Raw genomic sequence first — 25,644 nt, forward strand, 5'->3', positions numbered from 1 at the left:
AGATATTCCCATTACCAATAGAGGTTAAAACTTTACCAATCTCCATAAATTGGCTTGTAACTCAAGTCGTCAAGAGATTTACCCCTTATACCGAGATCCAAAGTTCGACTCCTCGAGATCCAAAGTTCGACTCCTCGCTTTCTCAATATCGCTCGTAAATGCCAAGACTCATAGAGCAGACAAGTAGATAGAAAGAGAGAGTTTTGATAATTAGATTATTACTGCAGAAAAGCTCCCATGGAGCTCATGGATACAACAAATTTACAGAAAGTTAAAAGCTCTATCAAACTGAAGAACACTAGTTACAAAAGACTTGCCTACAACGAAAACACAACCAGCAAAACCACCATAGGACTAAGAGATCATTACATACAAGGGGGAAAGGAAAAAAAGAAAAAAAAGAAAACGATATAGGAACATGCTCATTTCGGTTTGGGGGAAGATCGGAATGTTGCTCTTGATTCCTCTCTCAAACCCTGCTGTTTTGGGGCAGCGGTAGAACACCGTCAAAAAAGTCACCAAAGTAGCCACGGGGTTCGTGAACTAGCCTTGAGATGATGTCCCTGAGGGTAATGACTCCTTCCAGATTCCCATCATCGTCCACAACGTATACCCTGTGGATCTTTTTGGAGTCCAGCATCAAGATTAAATCCTTAACTGTGTCATCCCTTTTGCACGTAACCATGGTACTCAACGTTGGGTAGACTTCATGATGCTTGCTTTCAACTGCTGTCAGGAAGTTCTTCGCCGTGATGGATCTGTTAAGACATGCCAAAAAAGTGATCAAGATTTACATTGCAACTAAAAATTCTCATGAAAATGTTTAACACTTTTCGCTACGAACCTGTAATCATGGTAAATTTCTGGTGCAGTAAGCAAGAACTGGACATCTCTTAGGCTTATATTACCTACCGCCTTGCTACCACCATTTTCAATCACAGGTACCCCTCCAACCCTCTTTTTCCTCATCAGCTTAAACGCTTGCAGCACTGGTTCATCCTCGTACACCTGCAACAGAATATTAAGCATTCAAAGTTAAGCGTTAAGCGTAACTATGCATGAGAAAAATCCCCAAGTTCATCAAAAGATAATTTTATATGGGAACTGAGAAGAGATTTCACCTTGACAATGCGATTAGCAGTCATCATGGGAAGACCAAGCTCGGATAGTTTCTTGGTTCCCCAGCTCTCGAACCACTGAAGTCCAGCGCATTCCGCTAACATGTGAATCACAGCAGATTGTGTGATGATATTATCAATCTTTCCATCACCCAAATCAACGACAGGAACACTCTTCATTTTGTACTTTGAAAGAAGCAAAAGCATGGCCAAAAACGAGTTGGAGCTCTGCAAAGCAAGAAACGGAGCCCAACGGAATGACCCCGAGATATCTCGAACCTGTATGCTAAAATGTTAATACATATATCATGGGAATGAATAATGCTTATGTTATTGAATATGCCAACAGTATTGAATGACCTGTGTGTTCTTGTAAAACTCGGAAGAAGTCAAAGCCTCAAAAAAACTTCCTGAAGTTGCTGCGGCAAACTCAGAGCCGAAATCAAGTCCTGCAAGATCAAGACCTTTCGGTCCATTAGCGGCTGCTGCAAGAGCAGTTGCACTAGATGGACTAGTCGGGGTCCTCGGGGACGGTGGTTCTGACTGCCAAGATTAGCACAATTATCATGTTTTCAGTTTCTCCACATTGTGATATAGCAAGTAGTTCCCGAGTCTATAGCTAAAAAGGAAAATACTTCAGCTCCTTAACCTTGAAGGAGTCGTTCCTCCTTCCAGACAAATCACAGTTTGACATGTATGCATAACTTTTCTTTTTATGATTTGCAGGCAAGGAGGAATAACGCTAAGACAATGCATTTATAAACAACATAGTTAACGTTTTCAATGCATAAGGTTTGTTAACTTGCTAACCTGATGCAGGATCCACACGACAATTCCGGCAAACTCGACAATACCGATGTATCTGTCCATCCAGCTAGCGTCCTCAGGCGCATCGACATCCACCACCGGTGCACTAAGAATTTTGTGTTGGGACAGGATTTTAACAGCTTCTGCTAAACTGGTGTCTGACTTTATCTCAATCACTGAATCACAACAAATTTTCCAAAACATTATTCCAGATTAAAGACAAACATCAGATGATTATAAAAAGCAAATTTTCAATCCCAAATTCAATCTTCCACCTTTTATCTCTTAATTTTTGTTTAATTCTTCTAAAAACATTGATCTGGTTGGCTCCATACCTCCCTACTTGCAACAAATGACAGTCTGATACGTATCCAAAAATATCGCTAAAATCTCAAAAGAAAAATTCGATCTCCACAAACGACGATTCGGTGATTTGTTTGCAACGAGAAACGACATGTAATGAGCCAAGTATTTTCCTGAATTTCTAATCAACTAATCATTTGATCATCACAACATATTCATATACTAAAATTTCTAACATATGATCCCATGTTATTACATCTGTTACCTGTATAAGCATGCATACATACATACATACATACATACATACAAACATATATATATATAAATGTTACATGTATGTATGTGCGGATGGATGGATGTAAAAATGGTACCTTGATTCTCAGGAGCAGGAGGGAAAGCAGAAACAGGGACACCCTCAAAGCAAGCATTGAGCTTCTCAGTTGGACTCAGCTGTGGCTCCTGAACGTCCCACAAATCCTCTACCTGCATTCCCAGCTTCGCCTCTGGACTCCTCGGACTCCCTCCCTCCCCCATCGTCATCACCGCCGGCACACCCATCTTTCCTCTCAACACACCCAATATTCCAACTCTCTCTCTCTCCCCCCTTCAAGCGACTCTTGCTCCGACATCATTTAACCACTAAAACCAAAACACACACGTCACTCCTCTTTCCGTGCACGAACAATCCAGGCCGTTGGATTATCATCTTTCTAAGTCAAAGTTACTCGTTCGGACGCGTGGACGGTTGCGATGACGAAGGTGCATTGTTCGTGATGAACTCGTCGGTTCAATCATTACGTGCTGTATACGTCCGATTCGCTGAGATTACTTTAAGCACAAGTTCTTATCCGGTTTTCAATGCTGGCCGGTGGGCGTCTCTATCGTGCGCTGGACCCTGAGTTCGAGGATGAACCGGTGACGTGGAAGTAAGACCGACACGTGGTTGTAGTTTACTAGATTGGCTTGTAGCTTTGCTCAGTGTTACATGCGGTTCGGTCGTTGACCGTTGACCGTTGGCGGTTGCTAGCGAAACAGTGGGCGAGTGAGGCGGCTGCGCAATTTGTATGGGCCGGGTCGGGGTACATTATACCAGGCCCAATATTGACTTGTCCGATTGTGGGCTTCGAAAAGACTAAAACTATAGCGGTTTGGTTATTTTGGATTGGACAATACTAGCGTTGAGTCCAACCCATTCCATTAGTCTCATGATACAAAGCTACTGGCATTTCAAGTAAAACTTTCTCTAATCCACCAACATAATTTTGTAGTAGGGGTTTAAAATGTGTCATGTCAGGACATAAATAGATTTTTTTAATGAAATTCAAACTGAAGGACAACATTGATTTGCATCATCTATTTTTAGGAACGACAATGATCGATAACCTGACACGTCCCAGCCCGAAATGTCAATATGTCTATGCGAATCATGATATGCTGGCTAACATTTGAAGGGTGACGAAGTCATAAGCATGGTTGATGTGTAAAAGTGAGACTAAATTTAAACTTTAAATAAATAAATAAATCAACGTGCACAACGCCCTATGAAAGTAGTCCAAATTTTAGAAGTATACATGGGGTCACGGTTAGAGAGAATTCAATTTCAATGATCATCTTGATGACGTGGGTTAATTTCAAAGACCATTTGGTATAAAAATCATATTTTAGATTTAATAAACATAAAGAAACAGCACAAAAAGGAAAATAGTCTCCAGGGATGACAATTCTAATTGTTAAAACCAAGGTTCTAAAAAACGCTAGGCGCTAGTTGGGCGGCAGACTGGCGCCTAGCGCCTAGGCGGCTAGGCGGGATCTAGGCTGCCTAGGCGGATTTAGGTAAATTTCTTGTATATCTTGTAAATAAGTGCATATTAACACATAAAAAATTATACTTGTATGAAATCCTTGAATAAGATAATAAAAGAATGATAAAATACAAAAAGAGTATCTAACAAGTCTAAAATTTAAAAACACATTAAGCATATCTGCCATATAACTTAAGACATTTTAAATGATTATATATAATTTTTTAAAAGTAAAAGTAAAAATCCCACATAGTGGGTTGGGTGGTTCATAATAAAATTACTAGTAGGTTGGGTTGGGTTGGGTGGTTCCTTTGTTTTAATTAAATTTATCATAAAACATATGAATAATTACATTCTTATATTTAAAAATAGCAAACATATTAAAAACTTATTGCAAGTCTTCTTACTCTAATAAAAAAAACTAGAAATGAAAAAGCCCATTATCATTTGTATTACTAGATTCGTACTGGACGTTTTTGATTGGGTCAAAATGTCCATTAATTTTCAAGTCCATTTAACTTTGGAGAATGAGAATATGCTGGCATCCACTTGAATTAAATATAATATAACGATAAGGAAACGACGTCGTAAGCCTAGTTTATTTTTAACTATTCATCATCTTCTCATTTGCTACTCTGACCTTCTATCTTCTCCAGTTCTTCTCGGTGGTCACTGAACTTCATGTTTTTCATTGTGGCTACTATTATTTTTCCAGAAAAAATCAATCGCCCAGGCAGATCTCTCAGCCGCCCAGCCCCGCCTACTCCGCCTAGCCCGCCTAGATTCTCGCCTAGGCGCTGTTGAATGGGTTTTCCGACTCATACAACGATTTGGGCTTAATCAGATCGGCAACCCGCCGCCCACTGCCTAGGCGCCGCCTAGGCCGATTTTTAGAACACTAGTTAAAACTGATAACCGTAGATAACAGCCCGAATGAATTGGATTTGGGTATGAAAATTTGAGTATATTTTGGATATAGGGAAAAATCGTGAATAATATTCGGTTATGGTTTTGGATATGGTTATAGGGGTCCCCAATTCGTATCTATCCCCGAATCCAAACCGAATTATATATAATATAATTGTATTATATACTGAAAACCAAAAGCCCAATCAATGGTATGTCGAAGGGTCGTAACCCCCTAATCGCCCGTGACTGCGCTCGTCCTCGAGATAAGTCTCCTCTATATGCGAAACAACTATAAAAACGTTAATTTAAAGCACATAGACAAAACTAGCTAATAACTTCTCATACAATGCTCAAATGGGGTGTTTGAATATACTAACATGATCTACACAACTCCACGAACATCCCCATATTTTTAGAAAAATTTTCCAACCACCCACGCATCGCCACACGCTGGCCAAGGCACGACTAGACGAGCCTCCCACGCGCGGGCATGTGCCGTGCACACTGACAATAACCCTAATGGCATTAGGGAATATTCCATTAAAAAGTAGCATATACCGTTAAAACTAACCTGACGTCGTTGGAATATTCAGTCAAACTTGACAGAATATTCCGTCATCTCCTTCCTTGGCTGTCGCCGGACTGTTGCTGTCGTCGGATAAACTGAAAAAACTTTAAATCGTCATTTCTTCTTCAATTCTCAACCAAATTTCATGAAATTTTCACCAAAATGAAGCTCTAAACTTGAAGAACACCACTTTACCAATTTTAAGCTCCAAAAAACATGGAATCTCATTGAAGAAATCTCGAATCTCCAGTCACCTCTGCAACTTGTTGAAATTGGGCTTCCCGACGTCCATTTCACCTTGTTTTCTTCTTTGAGCTTCGTGGAGATGATCTAAAGCTCCCTAGAAGCTCAAAAACCATTGAAACCTTCACATTACCGTGTGCATGAATGATCGGATGATATTTATATATATTTTTACTTCGAATTCACTCGTCTTTTCTTAGTTAGTTCCTTATATTTTTGAGCTATTTACGTTATTTTTGTGTTTATAGGATTTGTTATGCAAAGAAAATAAAAATAGAACAAGTGAAATTTTATGTAATAAATTCGTCAAGAGCAATTTAAATTACAATATTGCTAACCCATTGTGACGCTAATTGATAAACCAATATTTAAACTATATATTTTATCCTTTTATATTTCTTTTCTTGTCTAATTTAATAGGAAGCTTTAAGTATTTATGATACTTTTGATTTATTGTGTTTGTAGGAGAAGAATAGGGGAGTAAAGTAGAGAGAGGCTGGCGCATGAGGGGAGGCTGCCCTTTGGCAGCTGAAAAGAAAAAAATAAAAAAAATAAAAGAAAGAAGAAAAGAAATGAAAAAAAAATATAAAGAAAGCTAAAGGAAAGAAGGATCCAAGGTGGAAAACGTGGGATTAAGCAGAAATAAAGGGACAGCTACGGAACAAGGAGAATCCAAGGCATGTTAGAAAAGGAGCTGTAGAGAGGATTGGTCAGCACGGGTAATGAAAGCAGGTGAAAGAGAGAGTAAAAAGAATAAAATAATGAGGAGTGGGCTGCCTTTGGCAGTTGTGAGGATAGCTGGAGAAAACGTGCGTGAGGATGATGATGCTCTGGCATCTGTAGGAGAGACAGCGAGACAGTTACAGAAAGTAAGGAGGAATAAAAAAAAAGAAAGAAATAGAATAAAAGAGGGAGTGAGACAGGTGCAGGAGGGGGGAGCTGCCCTTTGGGCAGCTCGCAGAGACGCAGGTCTTGGAGCGGAAACAAGGCAGCGCAAATAGAGCAGAAGGCAGAAGCTGCCCTTTGGGCAGCGTGAAGCTGCGGAGAGAAGGGAAGTGGGGAGCTGGAGAATGGGCGCTGCCTTTGGTAGCGAGGTCAGAGAAGAAATCAGCGCGAGGGGAGAGAATTGCAGGCGCAGGAACGAGAAACCAACGGCACAGAACGCTACCCTTGGCAGCGTGGGCACGAAAGCAACAGATCACCTTCTTTCGGTTTAATCTTTTCAAACTTCTATTTTATTTTTGTTTTTAATAATGTGTAATTAAATTTATGTTGGCTAGAGGTTAATTCAAAGCCATGATTATATTTGTAATATGAATTGATTACCTTCAGTTGTGATTTCATAAGTTGTGAATTCAATTTACTTATCCGTTCGTATAAAAACTGATTTGTGTATGTTGGTTGAGAGTGCACGCTTAATTTACATGCATGAATTTGATGCTAGAATATAAGTGAATTTCACCTAATCGTTATGAACTTATTTTCACAAGTAGTAAAGGTTGCTAGTCACAATCACGTTAAGTATATTCTTGGCAAGAGTATCATGCTTTTCATAGTTACGAATGCCTCGTCAATGCTTATAGTTTTCACAAAGTTTAATGATCTTTGATTGTATCTCTATTGTGCTTTTCACGTAGGGGACTTTTGAAGAATGTTTTGAATTGTTGTATGCGTTTTCCCGTCCAATTCAATAACTTAAGGAAAACTTGAAGATTAAAAAAGTGCTGTTCACGGTTAATCTGAAGTGTTGAGATTCACAATTTATTAAATGAACAACTGGAAATCATTTTGTATGCAAGTATAACATGTGTGGAGAAGAACCCTCTAGTTAGTCCGTCATTTATCATTTTACCTTAATTTTATGTTTTTGCCAGGAGAAGAACCCTCTAGTTAATCCATCACTTATCCTTTCACCTTAATTTCATGTTTTTGTCAATTCTGTAATTTAATTAAGTTTAATTTACTTTTCATCAAAACCAAACACCCATCCATTATTAAATTATATTATTTATTTAGTTTTCTTTATTGTTAGTCTTTTAATTTAATTTCCGTCCATTTCAGTTCCTAGTGTTTAATTTAATTGTTTTCATTATTTTGAGTCATTTTAAGTGTGTTTCGAGTTATTAGAGTTTTTAGCCTAGTTTTGTGTCCTTGAGTCTTATTTAATATTTTTAAGTTAATTTAATAGATTAGCAATCCCTCATAATCCCTGGCCTAGAACGATACCCTACTTACATCTATACTACAATTGTCAAAAAGAGGGTTTAATTTGTGTGTCAAGTAAATTCACGCATCAATGAACAGTATCACGATCGAGGGTTACGGTTCTCGAGTTTTCGAATGGTTCAACGACTTGAAAATGGTATAGTTGAGATCCTAGGGCTGTCTAGAACTCGAAGACAGTCACCATAGGCTCGATCTATAAAAATTTTGGGTTGGTTTGGAGTTTGACCGTACGATGGTACGGTAATGGATGAGAGACCGAGAGAGGGAAAGAGAAAGGGCACGGGAGGGATAGATCTTTGGGTGTGTGTGTGTGGTCCTCACACTAACACATCACCAAACAACCTTTTACAACACCAACCATAAAAATATCTAGGTCTAAACTAGGGCAACAAAATAAATCGAACATTTGCCCAATTTCAACGACTCAATCCATCCCTCAGGGTAAATCCGTCAATTCACATCATCGAGAATAAAATACAATAAGTTTAGGGACGGGTCTGTGACAAATAGTACTTATGGGAGATATCAAAGATCAGTTAACATTATCAATGTTTAGCTTTAATTTTTATACTCCATAGAATTCATTCATTAAATCATTTTATATATCAAATATTTAATGACAAAATTAATATTTACTAAATTATCATGTGTTAATTGAACGAATATATTTTTAATTTTTTGTATGGAAGAAGATGGGTATCACTGTTCATCGAAGAGGAATCCGTTACTCGGTAAGTATGGTTATAGATAATACCTAAGAGTTAATTAGCGGTTATGAATATAGTTAATTTTCGTAGTTATGAGAATGGATATAACATTTCCGTTCCCAATTTGGTACGCAGATGGGACGGAACATATGATGTAAATATTGAAAAAGATAAGGAGAAATTTTGTCATAAAATGTTATAAATTTGTGTTTCACGGATGTGGAACGGGTCATTCCATGGGGAAGAGGTGGAACGAAAAATCAGCCAAATTTCGTCCCATGGGACAACCCGTTCCACAGTTTTTAAGCGGACCAAACGCAGGACGGAACGGCTGGTCCCGTTCCGTCCCGTCCCGTCCCACGTACCAAACGGTACAAAACTGAACCGTTGCCATCCCTACTCCATAAATCATTTCCGTTTTGTATTTTTATTTTCCGATATGGAAATTTAAATTCCCTCGATTTCCTCCAAAAAACCGAGAATGACCGCCAAATTATTACAACAGTGTCAGTGGGCCCCAGACGGTCCCACCCCCATATATAGCGAAATGGGAAGAGTGGTGGCGTCAAATCAAACTAAGACTCTCTCCGTCTCCCGCTATTTACCTTTGTGTGAGTGAATACTTCTTTACCCAAGGGATTGTTCACGCGCCACCATGGAGGCCTCGCCTTCTCAGCCGCCGTCAGATTCGAATCAAACGACTTCCGGCCCTTCCATGCTCCTCCAGAACCTCCCCTCCCGCGGCCTCTTCTCCTCCACCGTCCTCTCCTCCAATCCGGTTATCAATTTATCTTCTTTCCTTTTTATTTGTATTTTCCTTTTGGGTTGCCGATATAATATTGAAAAAATCATCTGTTTTTCATTTTACGTGGTTCCAATTAATCTGTGACTAAAACAAGCATTTGGGTTTTAGGGTTTTACAGTTAGGAAGTAAATTCAGAGAAAAGACCTCGAATTTTTTTTTTTTTTTTGAATTTTTTTAAGGTTGATTTGGGTTCAGACTGAATTGTATAATTTGCTTTGGTATGTTGTCGATTGTGAATAATCTTGGTGTAATTCTGTATCTTAGGAAGTAAAAGGTATTGGGTTTTGTTTTGATTGAGTTTATGACTATTGGGTTTTCAATTCTCTGTGAGAAAGTAGATTTGAAGACACTACATTGATTTTACCTGTGGACGATTTTCTATTTATTTATACAGATGTTCCGTTTTGCGTGTTATATAGACACACACACACACACACACACATATATATATATAGCTTGTATGCATTTTGAAAGTACTGAATTGCTAATCGTATGTTTGCGAACTTGGAGCATTTATCTATTACCAAGTATACATGTGAATGCTCATTTTTTTTTCTCAATTGCATTAAAATATGTTGGTGTGTTCATAGAATGGAGTTTGCGGCCTAGAATGCTTCATCGGAGAACAACAATGTACCAAGTTATTTGAATCAATACTTTATTGATCAAATGCTGGAAAGAGTATAAAGTCTAAAAAATTTGAAAATTATAGAGGTAATCATAGTTTTCTGTATCTAGGTTTTGTTTTCTAATATGAGAAGTCAGTTAGATCAAGCTTACGAAATCAATTTTCTGTGATGCATTTCTTTGTGTGTTCCACTCATTTGGCCGTTTACAAGGAAAGTGCTTTTAGAAATTAATTTAAAGAACTACTTGGACCAATTATCTGGTCTGATTCCTATCTGGTTCTTCCGCCACTACCCTTCTCTCGATTTTGCTTACGTGATGCAGAACTTTTACAGGGCGGGGTGCGAGTTTATGTATGTACCCATGACACCTCACCCCCAGGTTTACATGTGCTTTTAAGTTTCTAAAATACATTTATTTTGCTCACGCTAATGTTTTGCAGAATTTGTTATTTTTGTATCCCATTCATTTTATTCCACTTCCGACTTTACAGCTTGATCTTGTTTATCCAGATGGTCAACTGATACAGACAAACCAACAGAACATATTGATTAGATCACTTACACTTAAGAAACAGAAGGGAGATTCCAGTTCAAAGGATGTGAAAGGCGCCAGTGCAGCTGAAGGTTCTAAAAAGAGGTACGGCATGAATTTTATTGATAAGATCCACATGTTTATGTTTGAATGAATTAACTATTTTGAGGTTTTACTTTATGGGCATCCCTTGGTGCAGCGTTTTTGGGTGCTCATATATATATTTATCATTGTATTCAGTCTGTATTTGACCTGAAAAAAGATTGTGTGCAGTTTCGTTTACCTGTTTTCGTTTATCATTTAGGCCTGCTGAAAGAGTTTTGGATAGCAAGGCTTCAGCTAAGAAAGCCATTAATCAAACTAGTTCTCGACAAGGTAAGGCTCTATAGCTTTTATATTGCATTTGCTATCAGTCAGCCATAAGTCATCATCAAGTGTTTTGACTAAAAGAATTGTGTTGGATGAATTGGGTTCTCAGTTTTGAATAACAAGAACGCTTTGTTCGTGATAGTTTGTAAGGGTTTTAGTGTGGTGGTCCCATGACATCTATCTCCTACGCTTAACTATAATTTTTAAGTTTCATAATTTTGTTAAGTTGTAAAGTCCCATCTTTGAATTGTATCACCTTTATTGCTTGTTAAAGGGTACAAATTTTCTCTTATATGTGAAATTGATGGCCAATTGCATAAATTTACGGTCTCATTGTGGTTTGAAATGGTTACCAATCAACAATGATTGCATGGTGCAAAGAATTTCACATTGTGCAGTTTTGATTCCGAAGGTTCTGCCGTCTTATTACTTCTGTCCACAATTTCAAATCATATATTTTAATTCAACTCTCTTGTTTTTGCCAACATCTCTGATTTTAATTATAGCATTCGAGAGATGTGTTTGTGTTTGTAATTCCATGTATAATGGGTGGAGCCATTCAGTCTTCACCGGAAGACCCAGTGCTTTTTAAATTCGAGCAGTTTTTGATAATCTATTGGACGAGTTCTATTCTTCTGAATTTCTTGTTAAATCAATTGTATTTTTATAGTTATAGCTTACAATTGCTTTAACGTGCAGGGGGATCAAGCAGTCACGCATCATCTAGTAGGGACTTCAACGGGTTAACTGTCGAGAGGCTCCGTGCCCTTCTGAAGGCTAAGCGTCTTTCTGTAAAGGGAAAAAAGGTAAGTATGAAGACAATCTAATCTCAAGTCTTAGTGTCTCTTTAGAGGACCTATTTACATGTTAACCGGAATCGGTTGTTTACGGCGTTGTGGACCGTTGACACTTGAGGTCCAATAAAGCTCTATTATCATTTTTTGTTGCGGAGATGAAACCTTCATCTGCTTTTATTCATCCATGAAATGATGCGTGCAGGATGAATTGATTGCACGGCTGAAAAGTTCAAGTGGTTAAGCATGGTTCAGACGGCGGGGGGGCAACAAGTCTGTTATCTGTATGTGTTTTCTAGGGAAAGGAAAATAGTTTCATCCATTTTGATGTAAGTTAGGAATGTTGCAAGATGGAATTATCGAGAATTTGAATGACAACGACAAGTTCTAGGGACCGTGAACCGCGTTTTGTATCATCTTGTTCGATAAATTGTATTTCGCTCTTTTAGCATTGCATTTTGTACTTCGCTCGTATAGTATTTTCTATCTTTAATGGAGTTTATACCGACAGATCTGGCTATGATGCTCAAGCTACTGCAAATGAGGAACTTGGATTAGAAATATTCCCAAATTTTTTAGAAAGGAGTGTGCTGAGTGGTTTAGTGGGTGCAGTTTTCTAATTGGAATATGCAGTTTTCTACACTCCCTTTCTTTCTTACGAATGGAGGGCGAGCTACTCGAATTTAGGACCTTTTTCAACGTTAAGAGAAGTATGTTGGGAGTTTTTTTTATGGTACACACGTGTATTGGGATGCACTAATGTTTGAACGACTAAACTGAAATTATCATATCAAGTTGTCCAATGCACCGATGCATTGCAGAATTGTCGGTTAGTTGATACAATTCCATACACTTGCTCGACATTAGGTTTTTATTCTTGTAGACTAAACTTATGAATGTTATTGTGGATTGAAGTGGTGGATACGCATTCATCTAACTATATATCACATTTGAGTCCTTTACCGTACTCTTAACTTAAAAGTATAAATATGGTTTGTAATAAAAAAAATACTTACAAATAAGAAACACGGGGAAAAAAATATATATATACACACACTTGATATGTGCTTATTAAGAGAAGGTTCGTGCTTTTGTAAGAAGTGTGGTCCAAACAACTTCAGTCTACGAAAGCTGTTGGTGCAAGTAATTAAAAACCCACGTGCAAATTTGAGACCGCCGTTTTGTAACCTGGACCGCGCACGTTTCGGAATCAGTTTGGTACATTTATTTCCGACAGGAGTATCCAACTTGTTGAAGGCTTCAAGTTTTAAAACTGGTTTGGATGTTTCCAACAAGGCCTACTTTGCGAGGACCCTACCATTTAGACTCAGAGGGCCTGTCCAAATTGCGGGGATTACACGGCGCCGTATTGATGATGGGGGAAAGGATTGGGTGGTGCACCGGTCACTTCTTGAAAGGAGAAGCATCACTCTGATTGGAATGGAGAGATAAAGGTGACAGCACGTGTCAATATCTCTATGGGAGAAAATATCTGGTGTCAATATCTCCGTGGGGAGAAAAGGGAATCTTCCAAGCTAGTTTTTGTTTTTTTGTTTTTTTTTGGTAAACTTTTAGGGCAAATATGCAAGATTACAAATAGAACCTACACCGAGACAAGCAACAAACTACGAAATACATAACATAACTAGCAATGTAGGAGGGTACATGGAAGACAGACTTCCCACCAAACAAAATTGAGAGCTTTTGGTTCGCATGCTAAGCATATTTGATTCTTCTCCATTATTTTTGTGCCGTGAGGTATGAGATGGAGAATCATTTTCGTACGTACGTGCAAGGGGATTTGCGTGCAAAATTTTACGGAAAAAACGGTTCGGTTGAGTTTAGTTTAAGTTTGAAAACAATCGAACTAATATTAACATTACGATTCGATTTGATTTAGTTTAGGTTGTAATTTGAAAGGAAAAAAAAAACCTATTCATTGATACCATATTCAGTAACGAACGATAAATGAAAATGAATGATATAATTGATTTGGTTCACTTTTGGCTAGATCTGATTGATTTTATTCAATTCAGGAAAGAGTATTGAAGAGAAGGAGAGGGGGAGAAAATAAGAGCTGCAGAAAGAGATACAAAGTATAAAAGCCGAATGCGCCAATGTGATGACTAGTTCAACAAGACCCAATTCTTAACCAAAATTGAACTTTTGAATTTTTACGGCTCAGTTCACCGAGAGAGGATCCTTACCGGATTCTTTTTGTGAGGATCTCGGTAATCATCCAATCACATTCGTTCATCGTACATCGTGCGGTCAATTTTTGTCAAGTACTGTTTATATTCAATTTTAAATATAAAAAATTACAATGATTTCTGACCGCATAATGTACGATGAACGGATGTGATTGGAGGATCCCCAAGATCCTCACAAAGAGGATCCTACGAGGATCCTCACAAAGAGGATCCTACGAGGATCCTCCTGGCAGTTCACCCACTTTCATTAGTTTGTTAGTTCAGATACCTACTCTTACTATCAATTGAATTTTTTTGCATGTTTACTTAGAGAATACTGCTTGCAGTCATTTTTTTTAGATGAGCTCATTCTTCCATGTGTAAATAACAAATATTCACCATAACAATATTATAATCAGAACCTTTCGATGTCTTAATCTTCATTTGCAACTCATCCTTACAAAAATATCCATTTGAAATGAAGATCGTTTTGGCATCCAAATGTATCAAATAAGTCTAATACATTTATAAATAATTAACGCAAGACCAACATTCTTTAGAGATGATTGTTTCTTTTTTTAACAAACGATATTATCTACACTAAGGGGGAGGGGGTGAACTTAGACTCACAATGGGCTAGCAATAATGTGGTTCAATTAATTGTTTATTAAATATTATTTTCTCTATTCTTAATATAAATTCTGTAGAGATAGATTTTATTATGTGAATTCAGCTACTTTAATTGGTTTATGAGGGGTTTAATCTAGCATGATCTAAGATTATTCATTTACTTCAAATATTTGACTTTCCTTTTGTCAATTTACACATATATATATTTAAACCGTGTAAATCACGCGTAGCACGCCGTGATTCAAAAAATATCTTCTGCACGCACTCACGCGCGTGCATGGAGGCTAGTTATAATCTAATTTGAAAAATCAATTAGTTGGTGTAGCCAAAGAAAACATTAATTCTTTGGTTGTCGGTTGATTATCTTTTTCCTGTGCGGACTTCAATTGAAAACAGAAAGCTTGATCAGTCGTTTTTAAAAGCAACAAAAACACTCGACGCAAGCTCCAAAACACTTTTAACTAATTAACAAATGGCACAAGCAAATACAGTTGAATTTGAACTCTCATTATTTATTCAAAAACAAGATTTGCACTACCTAATTTTCCATGGACAATTTTTGTTTGATGTTGTCATACATGACAGAAATAAACTTCGAATCTCACTGTCCAGAGTCTAATAGTCAAACAATTCGGAACGTTCAAATTAAATCTGATGATCATCATTAACTCATCATGTTAGTCGATCTTACACAAATTAAGAGGTTTGATTTCTGTTTCATACAAATCACGGGTCCAAATTATTTGATTCTTAAGCTTCGGACACTAAAATCCGAATAGAATCCAAATTCAATCGGACGTTTGATTCTGAGATCCAATGGGGATAAGGTAGGTCTGAAAAATGGATGGCTTTTATATTTCTAATTCTTCTCCAACTGCAAAGTGCTAGTTCCACTTGGGGAAAGAAAAACGTGCTAAATACTTTCCACGTGGTTTTTTTCTTAATATTTCGGCACAGGATAAAGCAATGTTTAATTTCATTTTGAAAATTGGATTTGTTATTTATTCATGAAGTCAAAAGAAAAAAGGTGAAAAACTGCGCCTCCATTTAGGGTTTGATAATTCCAATTTGACTTCTGTGTTTGAAAGGTGGAGATTCATTATTTTTTAATATTATTTTATACCAAAGCTGCTAACCCTACATATTAACTAAGGTCAAAAAACCAGAGCTCCTAGTTAAACTATTGAGAGAGGGTCAAAGACCGGTTTCTAATTATATTGATATTGTCTCTAACTTGGGTAAACTGTCGGTTTACCCTTTGAACTTTCATCTCACTTTCGATTTCCCCCCTGAACTTTTCTATTGGAAAATTAAGGACTCAAACTAATTTTTTTAGCCAATTTGCCCCCTACCGTTAGTTTTTCATATATTTCATCCATATTTCCGTTAAGTGAGACCATGTGCAAAACATGTAAGGATAGTTAAGTCATTTCAATTTAAAAATGATTAAAAACTGAAAATAAATAATAATAATAATTTTCCCTCTATTTTTTCCCGCTAATTCCTATCCTCAATTTTAATTTTCCCTCTCATTCCTATGCATGAGAAATAGCATATGGTGTTATTGTCTTCATAAGTTGCTAAGTTAATCTTTTTTTTTGAAGCATGTACTACCATTTTTATTTTCTCTAACAAATTAATAATTTGACAAATGCTCATGGTGTTATTGTCTCCAAAGCAGTGCATTAATATAAGAAACATGTCCATAAAAAAGACTAGGGTTTCTTATATTAATGCACTGCTTTGGAGACAATAGCACCATTAGCATTTGTCAAATTATTAATTTGTTAGAGAAAATAAAAATGGTAGACAATAACACCATATGTCATTTCTCATGCATAGGAATGAGAGGGAAAAATAAAATTGAGGATAGGAATTAGCGGGAAAAAATAGAGGGAAAGTTTTGTTTTTTTTATTATTTTCAGTTTTTTAATCATTTTTAAGAGTGAAATAACTTAACTACTCTCACATGTTGTGCACATGGTCTCACTTAACGGAAATATAGACGGAATATATGAAAAACTAACGGTAGGGGGCAAATTGGCTAAAAAAATTAGTTTGAGTCCTTAATTTTCCAATGGAAAAGTTCAGGGGGAAATCGAAAGTGAAGTGAAAGTTCAGGAGGTAAACCGACAGTTTACTCTCTTAATTAATATATGCACAGTATAACATGTATGAGATTTTATTAAAATATCTCAGTAATAGTTGAAGTGCGATTAGAATATTTGAAATTGTATTCTCTGTCTCTACCCCATGTGGTATATTTCAACGAACTCTACATATTATTAATATTATCATCTCTTGTTCGAAAGGTGATTAATTACTATATGTATCTCTCTCTCTCTCTCACTGCCGATGAGGCAGAACAGCTGTGATATATATAATGCTAAAACTTGAGGCAGTCAAGAAGAGAAGGCAATCATGCGCGATTAGTTAGTAACAATTCCTACTATTAGCTTCATTATCCGCTCATAGTAAAGTCATGCACCTAATTTGCAGGACAAGCAAATATAGGCGTAGCTACAAGCTTACGATTATTAGAGCAAGTGTACTGCACTCAAGTTTGAATTTCATTTACAATAGTTAGATTCATTTAAAGTAAAATATCGTTTCTATAAAACAATTCAAAAAATAATGCTTAGGTCTTGACTAATCAAATGGTGCAGACTACGACTCCCCAATAAACAAAAAAATATGGGAGGTCCTGGGTTCGATGCTCCGAGCTGATGAGTCTGCTTGACTATAGTCACATGCAAGGTGAAATTCCTCATAGCTTTTTTGGACCTGAAAAGGGTGAATAACCGTAGTTTGCCACCAGTTGTCTCCCTTTTTTTAAGGAAGAAAAAAACCCTACTCATCGTTATAATTTTATATGGCTCAATGATATTATTACGTATATGTACAATATTTTGACCAAGATTACTGAAGAAGCAATAAACGAGCACTTTGCAATGTACTATGAGTTAACATAACCTGTGGTGTTATTATTATACTCAAATTATAACAAGTAAATTTATTAATATATCTACAAATATGACACATCAAACCCTATTGTCCATTCTTAAATTATACTAGGCAGAATAATACATATATGCACCCACCACATCCATCTAACTAATACAAAGAGTGACACGAGAAACCTTTCAACTGAATAAATTAAATGAGAATTAAAAAAATAATAAAAATAATAAGTGTGTAGACAAAGAAAAAAAAAAGGTACATAAATCACTTCTTTAATGTATGTTAATAAATTCTAAATTCTATTTCCTAATAGATTTTAAAAATACCAAGACATATATATAATCTTTATGTTTAAACGAAAATATCACAATTTGCATGCGTAATTCGTTATGAGTAATGTTAAATAGATTAAACTGTAAACCAAATTTGCAAACTAAATGATGTGCGACTAATAAAAAATAAGCATGTTAATCAACATTAAGTAATAATCTAATTATCAACTTTCATGTCATTTAGTTTTTGTTTACAAATTAAATCTCCATAACATTACCCATTCATTTTATTGCAACACTTTTTTTTTATGTGATTTAATATAATATAACAATTATTTTATAATTCGGGTCTTGTGACTATCGTGATCTCATGATATTCTTATATAATCTTTCATTTCCCTTCGGACTTATGCCGATTGTTAATATTAAAAAAAAATGACAGTAAGAATAACGAGTTATACCAACAACATTATATTTTTAAAACGACTAATTAATTTTGTTGCACATTTTATGCAAGTAGAGTAGGGACGGATTCAATATCTCTAGATGATCATGTAGACCCTAGCCACCTTTGAGTGGAGACCTCACAAATTTACAAACAATTTATATATCAACGAAATTTTGAAGTCCATATCTACGCATATAGTATATATAATACTCCCTCTTACCCTCTCATCTTTCATCCTCAAAAAATCTCCATTTGCAAACCGAAGTTTTCTCTTCAAAGGCAGCCATGTTTGTAGCTCTCCTTTTACTTTGGTCTCTTTTGTTCCTCCTCTACGTCTTCTTCACCACCATCCGGAAATATCAAACAAAACTACCGAAACCACCATTGAGTTCTACCTATGGGCCTCCTTCCTACCCCATAATTGGCTGCTTTATCTCTTTCTGCAAGAACCAACACAACCTCCTAGACTGGTACACCAGTCTCCTCTCAGCCTCACCGTCACAGACTATAGTTGTGCACAGGATAGGTGCACGACGCATTGTTGTGACGGCAAACCCATCCAACGTGGAGCACATTCTCAAAACAAACTTTACAAACTTCCCCAAGGGAAAACCCCTAACTGAGTTCCTCGGGGACCTTCTGGGCTGCGGCATATTCAACGTGGATGGCGACTTGTGGTCCACGCAGCGGAAGCTCGCGAGCCATGAGTTCAGCACAAAGTCCCTGAGGGAGTTTGTTGTGAAGACTCTTGAGGAAGAAGTCGAGGGCCGACTTATTCCGCTGCTGGAAGAAGTTGCAGAGAGCCAAAGGGTTTTGGATATGCAGGAAATACTGAAGATGTTTGCTTTTGACACTGTGTGCAAGGTTTCATTGGGCACCGACCCATTTTGCTTGGATTTGAGCCGACCCGTGCCTCCCCTTGTGAAAGCTTTTGATTGTGCTGCTGAGATAAGTGCCAGAAGGGCTACAGCTCCTTTGTATTTGATGTGGAAGATGAAGCGTGCATTGAGCATTGGGTCCGAAAAGAAGCTCAGGGAAGCAGTGAATCTCGTTCATGGCTCTGTTCATGGTATGAAATTTCAATTACTTCCCGATTTTATTTTGGTTTACGCTGAAACATTAATTGTCCATAACTGGTTGAGATTTGGTTTATATTTGCCAATATGGAGGATAAAATTTTGATTAATATAATTGATATTAGTCGATACTATTCACGTTAATTTGTTCATATCAACAAGAAACCGAAAATACTTTAGATTGAATCTCTTTTTGTAAATTAAAGTAGTGTAAAATATTCTCTTGGGAAAAATTGCTGACAATGTACTGTAAATAAAATACGGGTAGTATTTTAGTTTTTGTAAACAAAATTCGGGTATTTTATTTGATATTTTTGTATATATTTTCATACCCGGACATTTCCGTCGTCATCGGTACTTAATACTGTGATTTGATTGATTTGTTGCAGAAATAATCCAAAACAAAAGGAAGATTCTTGAAAGAGATGAAGGAGAGAGAATTGAAAGCCACGACATTTTGTCACGGTTGTTACTAGCAGGACACGGGGAGGAAGTGGTGAGAGACATGGTGATAAGTTTCATACTTGCCGGACGTGACACCACCTCAGCAGCCATGACTTGGCTCTTCTGGTTGCTCAGCAAGCATCCTGACATAACCCACAAGATTGTGAACGAAGTCGAAAATGTCGTCGTACAAAACAATGGTACGGAAAAACTAGGGTTTGATGATTTGCAAAAAATGAGGTTTCTGAGGGCTAGTTTGTGTGAGACTATGAGGCTCTACCCACCAGTCCCATGGGATTCCAAGCATGCTGAGGTGGACACTGTCTTGCCAGATGGGACTTGGGTTGGGAAGGGAGATAGGGTTACTTATTTTCCATATGGGATGGGGAGGATGAAGGAGCTGTGGGGAAAAGACCGGTTTGAGTTTAACCCGGACAGGTGGTTTGACATTGAACCGGGTTGTGATGGTGATAATAAGGTTTTGAAATTTGTGAGTCCATATAAGTTCCCGGTTTTTCAGGCCGGTCCAAGGGTTTGTCTTGGGAAGGAGATGGCTTTTATTCAGATGAAGTATGTGATGGCTTCGGTGTTGAGGCGGTTTGAGATCAGACCGGTTTGTGGGGAGGACCGGCCGGTTTTTGTTCCTCTCTTGACGGCCCATATGGCAGGTGGGTTGAAGGTGTTGGTTCGAAAAAGAAGTTAGCTAGATTGGTAAACTCCATGCTTGAAAAGGCATTTCATTCATCACGAATATGCACGTTTCTTTACTTCTTGTGTAGCTATGTTAAATTTGTTGAAATGCAAAAATGTCTTTAGAAATATGGCAGTTATAATTTAGGGTGAAAGTCGCTTAACCATGCATCCTTATTAATAACGAGTTTAACCCACTTATTTAGTTCTAACAGAGAATTCAAGTTCATCTCGTCTGATTTAAATAAAACATCCCTTGCTTTATTTAAATCCAATTAATCGTGTTACAATTAGTAGATCGAGTTTCATTGGCTTATCATTTGAACTTTCGTAAAATCGCATAATCGGCCGGACTTATAAGGTTAACCTGAGTTTTAACCCACTTATTTAATTCGCATTCAACATTCAAGTTAACTTCGATTAAGCCGATCCAAATAAATTAATGTAATTAATAGTTTTGAATCTTTTTCCCTCTTTTTAATAATAATATTAAAAAGATTGGATCCAAATAAATTCAACCCAAATCCAAAGCCTCGTTCAAATCGATCGGGTTGGCTGAGGACCCATACAAATGTACATCAATTTGATTTGGTTCATATATTAAGAAGCTGTTATTTTCACTTTAAAATATCTTGCACTCTATCTGGTAAAAGGAATACAGTTGTGAAACGTGACTCCAAAACTAGGGTTCCATGTTAGTGTACTCTAGCAGACTATACTGCATCTAAAGTTGGTAAGTTTTTCCCAAAACCAGGAGAGCTCAGGACATGAAATGTGATATTTATCGCTACAACACAATAGGCTTGACTGGTTTTAGACGAATACAGAGTTGTAATTAGGTTTCACATTTACCTCGGAAATGGGTAAAAGTTAACCTGCAAACTACAAACACCCCCCACCAAAGTTTTGTTGAAGTTCCAAATCCATATTTATTCATTTTTAGCAAGCAGATAACTTAGAGCCTATGTGGAATCTTACGCAGAGTTACAACTTACAATATTATTGCTTGCTCGATATATATAATATATGTTGACAGAATTCATCACCTGCCTGGACAATTAATGCCAATGAACAAGTGGATTCACGCATCTATATTTCCGACGTGCAAACAAACACCCCCACCAAAGTTTTGTTGAAGTTCCAAATCCATATTTACTAATTTTTAGCAAGCAGATAATTAGAGCCTATGTGGAATCTTACGCAGAGTTACAATATTATTGCTTACTCGATATATATATAAGGGAATTTTAACGAAAAGCTCTCAGTACTGTTCGCTTTAACGAAAAACCACATTTTTACACTAAAAAGTCAATCTTGATACTATTCACTTTACCTTTTATTTTGTCCTTATCATTAAAACTCAAAGTTTTCAAGCCATTTTTATTAGTTTTTCTTATATATAATATATGTACATAATTCATCACCTGCCTGGACAATTAATGCCAATGAACAAGTGGAGTCACGCATCTATATTTCCGAACTTTTTTAAATTTATTATTTTTGAAGTTAAGGGATTAATAGTTGTTGATTGAATACGTAAGTAATTCATACGAATTCTAGTAGATTTCACACTTATAGTTAAACTATACAAAGTTGCGTACGTGCCACTTTATTCTTGTCGATTGTGTACATGAACAGTAGATTTTTTTCGTTTTTGTTGGGGTGGGAGGTGAACAATTAGTAGTTGGTTCCGTTCTTGTACAGAAAAATATATTGCTTACACTGAACCTTCGTTTGAAATGTGCATGACATGTTTGTGATGACTGATGACTAAAACAATGTCAAACATGAGGTGGGAGGATCAATAGCTATAGTAGTCAAACAGTCAAACACGAGTCGGAAGAGTACCAAGTTTTTGCTTTTTTCACTCAATAAAATATAATCATGTTTGGGCTAGATTCTTATAGGATTAAACAAACTTTCTGACAACAAAAAAAACTTTTGACCGCAATTGGCTGAAAAAACTTAAACTTGCTTCTAGATCATAAAAGCGTTTCTTGAAAGAATGAGGAAGAAAGACACATGCCAAATGCTTAGCGATCCTCACAGTCCTTCTAAGTAAGCACTTGAATTTTTAATAAAAAAGTTCCGACGTATTTCTAATAAAATGAAAGTTATATATATTTTTTCTCATGGGTATCGTATCAGATTTTGGCAGATGGAAATTTCAAAGAAATTTGAATTTTCTAGTGTTACGGGTGTGAAGTCACTGCAGTAGTCTGCTGTTTCAAAGACGAAAGAAAAAAAAAGAACTGGGAAACCAAATTATCTCCTGCATCAGATTTTGGTAGGCCAAAGCATATATATATATATATATATATATATATATATATATATATGCATCTACAATGTGAAAGAAAAGAAAAACAAATAACGGTCAAATAAGACTAATCAAACTCTTAGATGGGTTTTCTTCAAAGCTCTTCAGAATCACCTTCTGTACAACATCTCTACAAATGGAGCTTCAAAATTCAAGGCCTGCTGTAATATTATGATCATCATTTGGTATATAGAAATTTCCAAATATATATGTTTTAGCTAACTACTAATTAACTACCACATAAAAAATAATTTATTATGAAGCATAGATCTTTTATAAATATAAATTAACTAAACAAGCTAGCTAGATAAATATGTGTTTATCTGGAAATGGGAGTTCTTCAAAAAACTTGAAAGATCATTTCTTCTTGTGCAAAGGGTTCGATCCCGTCAGAGCCCTTCGCTTCTGTAAGACCAAAAAATGGACACTCGACTAGGATTCTTTTCCCTTTTCTTCCCATCCTTTTTTATCATCTCTTCTCACATTCTTTTGCTATAAAAAATGAATATAAGATGTTGATGTGGATTAACCGTGATCGTTCAAATAGGAGATGAGAGAAGGAAAGAAAAAAAAAGGGGAAGAAAATCCTATTCTTTAAAATAATAGAGTTTTACTTTGGACAGGTTGACTGACAGGCTAGAGTGGGAAATATCAAATATGACAAAACTAAAAGACAAAAAGAAACCCTAAGAAGAGGAACTCAAAGTTACTGAGTTTCCCTTTGGACAGTCTGACTGACAGACTAGGACGGGAAATATCAAGTATGATAAATTAAACGGCAAAAGAATTTCGTATTTGTATAAGAAGTGTCACACAAATTACTTCAGTCTAAGTAATTTACCAATACAAGTAATTGAAAACCTTCATGCATAATTGACACCGACATTTCGTAGCCCGGACGGCGCCCGTGTCGGATTCAGTTTCGTACTTTTATTTCCGATCAGAGTATCTAACTTATTAGAAGCTTCAAGTTTTAAAACTGGTTTGGATGCTTACAGCAAGGCCAACTTTGTTTAGGGCCTGTCCTAATTGTGGGAATTACACGGTGCCGTATGGATGTTGATGGAAAATGAGTGGATGGTGTAACTGCAATGATTGGTCACTTCTTCGAAGGAAAAGCATCTCTGCTTGGAGAGATAAGGGTGACAACGCGTGTCAATATCTCCACAGGGACAAAAAAGGAACGTCCTCGAAGCTAGTTTCCAACCAAACAAAATTGAGAGCTTCTGGTTCACATGATAAGCATATTTCCCATTATTTTTGTGCCAAGAGATGGGGAATGATTTTCGTCCATGTAAAGGGATTCACGTGCAAAATTTTATGGAAAAAACGATTCAGTTTAATTTGGTTTAAGTTTAAAAACAATTTGATAACAATACGATTTGATTTGATTTAATGTAAGTTATAATTTGGTAAAAGGTCAATTCATTAATACCTATACCATATTCAGTTCTTTGATGTGAGCAAGTCCCGTTCACATCACCACAAAATAAAAATCAAACTAAATGATATAAATTGTTTTGGTTCACTCTTGGCCTGATGTGATTGATTTTATTCAATTCAGGGAAGAGTTAGGAAAAGAAGAAGAGGGGGAAAGATGAATAGATGCAGAAAGAGAGAAGAAAAAACCGAATGCGCTAATGTGCGGACTGGTTCAACCAAACTAGTTCAATGAGACCCAAACTAGTCTTAACCAAAATTGAACTTTTCAATTTTTTACGTCTCACTTTAGCCACTTTCATCAGTTTTCTAGTTCAAATACCCACTCTTACTATGAATCAAGATTTAATGCATGTTTACTTCATGTTGACATTATTCTGAGAATATTACTTTCATTCCTTCTTTTGGGGGTGAGCTCATTTTCCCTACTTGCAAATTATATATCTTCATCGTAGAAATATTATAATCGGAACATTCAATGTCTTAATCTTCATTTGAAACTCATCATTACCAAAAAAAAAAAAATCATTCGTAATGGAGATCGTTTTGTCATCCACATGTATCAAATATGTGAACGGTTCATCATTGATATATACTTGGTACCTACACCTTGATGTATTTAATATATTTGAATGACTAAATGATCTCCATTGAGAATGAACGCATCCAAAGTGTCCCTTCTCTTGGAAAAATTAGTATCCGGTCTCTAGTTCTTACTATTCATTGACTAAGACCTTATTAGTTCTCAAATTTTGATTCAAGTCCCTATTATTAATGTGATAATGAATTTACATGTTTATTATATAATTTTTAATATAAAAATTAGTAATTAATTTAGGGTTTAATACTCACACCTCTATTAAACTTCTAATTAATTTTCAATTCAAACATTTCCAAAATAAAAAACAAATTAAATTAAGTTTGTACCTATTAGTTTTTTTTTATATATATAAAAAGATTCTCAATTTTTTTATCTTAAATGTACCCATTCATATAATTTTTCAATTTTTTAAATCTTAAATGTACCCATTCTCAAATATATCAATTTGTTATATGTAAAATGTACCCTTTTTTTAATATAAAATCCATTCAAAATTTTTAATCCATGTTTAAACTTATATGGGTACATTCTTTTTCGTTGATTTGAGAATGTATCCATGTTTTGGTACAATACCTTTTTTTTGTTAATTTTGGTTAATGTACCCATACATATATGTACACACACACACAATATAATAGAGAGTATAATTTATATTTTATTATTTTTAATCCCATAAATTATGGGTTTTATTTAAAATCTCATTAATATAAACAATTACAAATTTCAATTTTTAATTTTTAATTTAAAAATATAGTAACTTA

The 25,644-nt window shown here is 36.1% G+C and overlaps 3 protein-coding genes across 3 annotated transcripts; 2 read left to right on the forward strand and 1 right to left on the reverse strand.

The window, feature by feature from the left end:
• Positions 1-201: 201 nt before the first annotated feature.
• On the reverse strand, positions 202-2,857 carry LOC103437543 (SNF1-related protein kinase regulatory subunit gamma-1-like). The gene is made up of 6 exons (XM_008376025.4): positions 2,600-2,857; positions 1,929-2,101; positions 1,479-1,661; positions 1,122-1,397; positions 845-1,008; positions 202-758 (listed from the first exon to the last, which is right to left on the reverse strand). Exons 1-6 carry the CDS (start codon positions 2,784-2,786, stop codon positions 470-472), a joined length of 1,272 nt encoding a protein of 423 aa, XP_008374247.1. The 5' UTR covers positions 2,787-2,857; the 3' UTR covers positions 202-469.
• Positions 2,858-9,242: 6,385 nt separating this feature from the next.
• Positions 9,243-12,322, forward strand: LOC103437544 (protein LOWER TEMPERATURE 1-like). Its single transcript, XM_008376026.4, has 6 exons — positions 9,243-9,461; positions 10,451-10,496; positions 10,628-10,754; positions 10,954-11,024; positions 11,718-11,824; positions 12,018-12,322. The coding sequence occupies exons 1-6, from the start codon at positions 9,339-9,341 to the stop codon at positions 12,054-12,056; spliced, it is 513 nt and encodes a 170-aa protein (XP_008374248.1). The 5' UTR covers positions 9,243-9,338; the 3' UTR covers positions 12,057-12,322.
• Positions 12,323-18,474: 6,152 nt separating this feature from the next.
• On the forward strand, positions 18,475-20,651 carry LOC103409661 (cytochrome P450 94B3-like). The gene is made up of 2 exons (XM_008348474.4): positions 18,475-19,381; positions 19,778-20,651. Exons 1-2 carry the CDS (start codon positions 18,598-18,600, stop codon positions 20,533-20,535), a joined length of 1,542 nt encoding a protein of 513 aa, XP_008346696.1. The 5' UTR covers positions 18,475-18,597; the 3' UTR covers positions 20,536-20,651.
• Positions 20,652-25,644: the final 4,993 nt, after the last annotated feature.

This window comes from Malus domestica, chromosome 06 (assembly GCF_042453785.1).
Source record: "Malus domestica chromosome 06, GDT2T_hap1".
Classification (NCBI taxonomy): domain Eukaryota; kingdom Viridiplantae; phylum Streptophyta; class Magnoliopsida; order Rosales; family Rosaceae; genus Malus; species Malus domestica.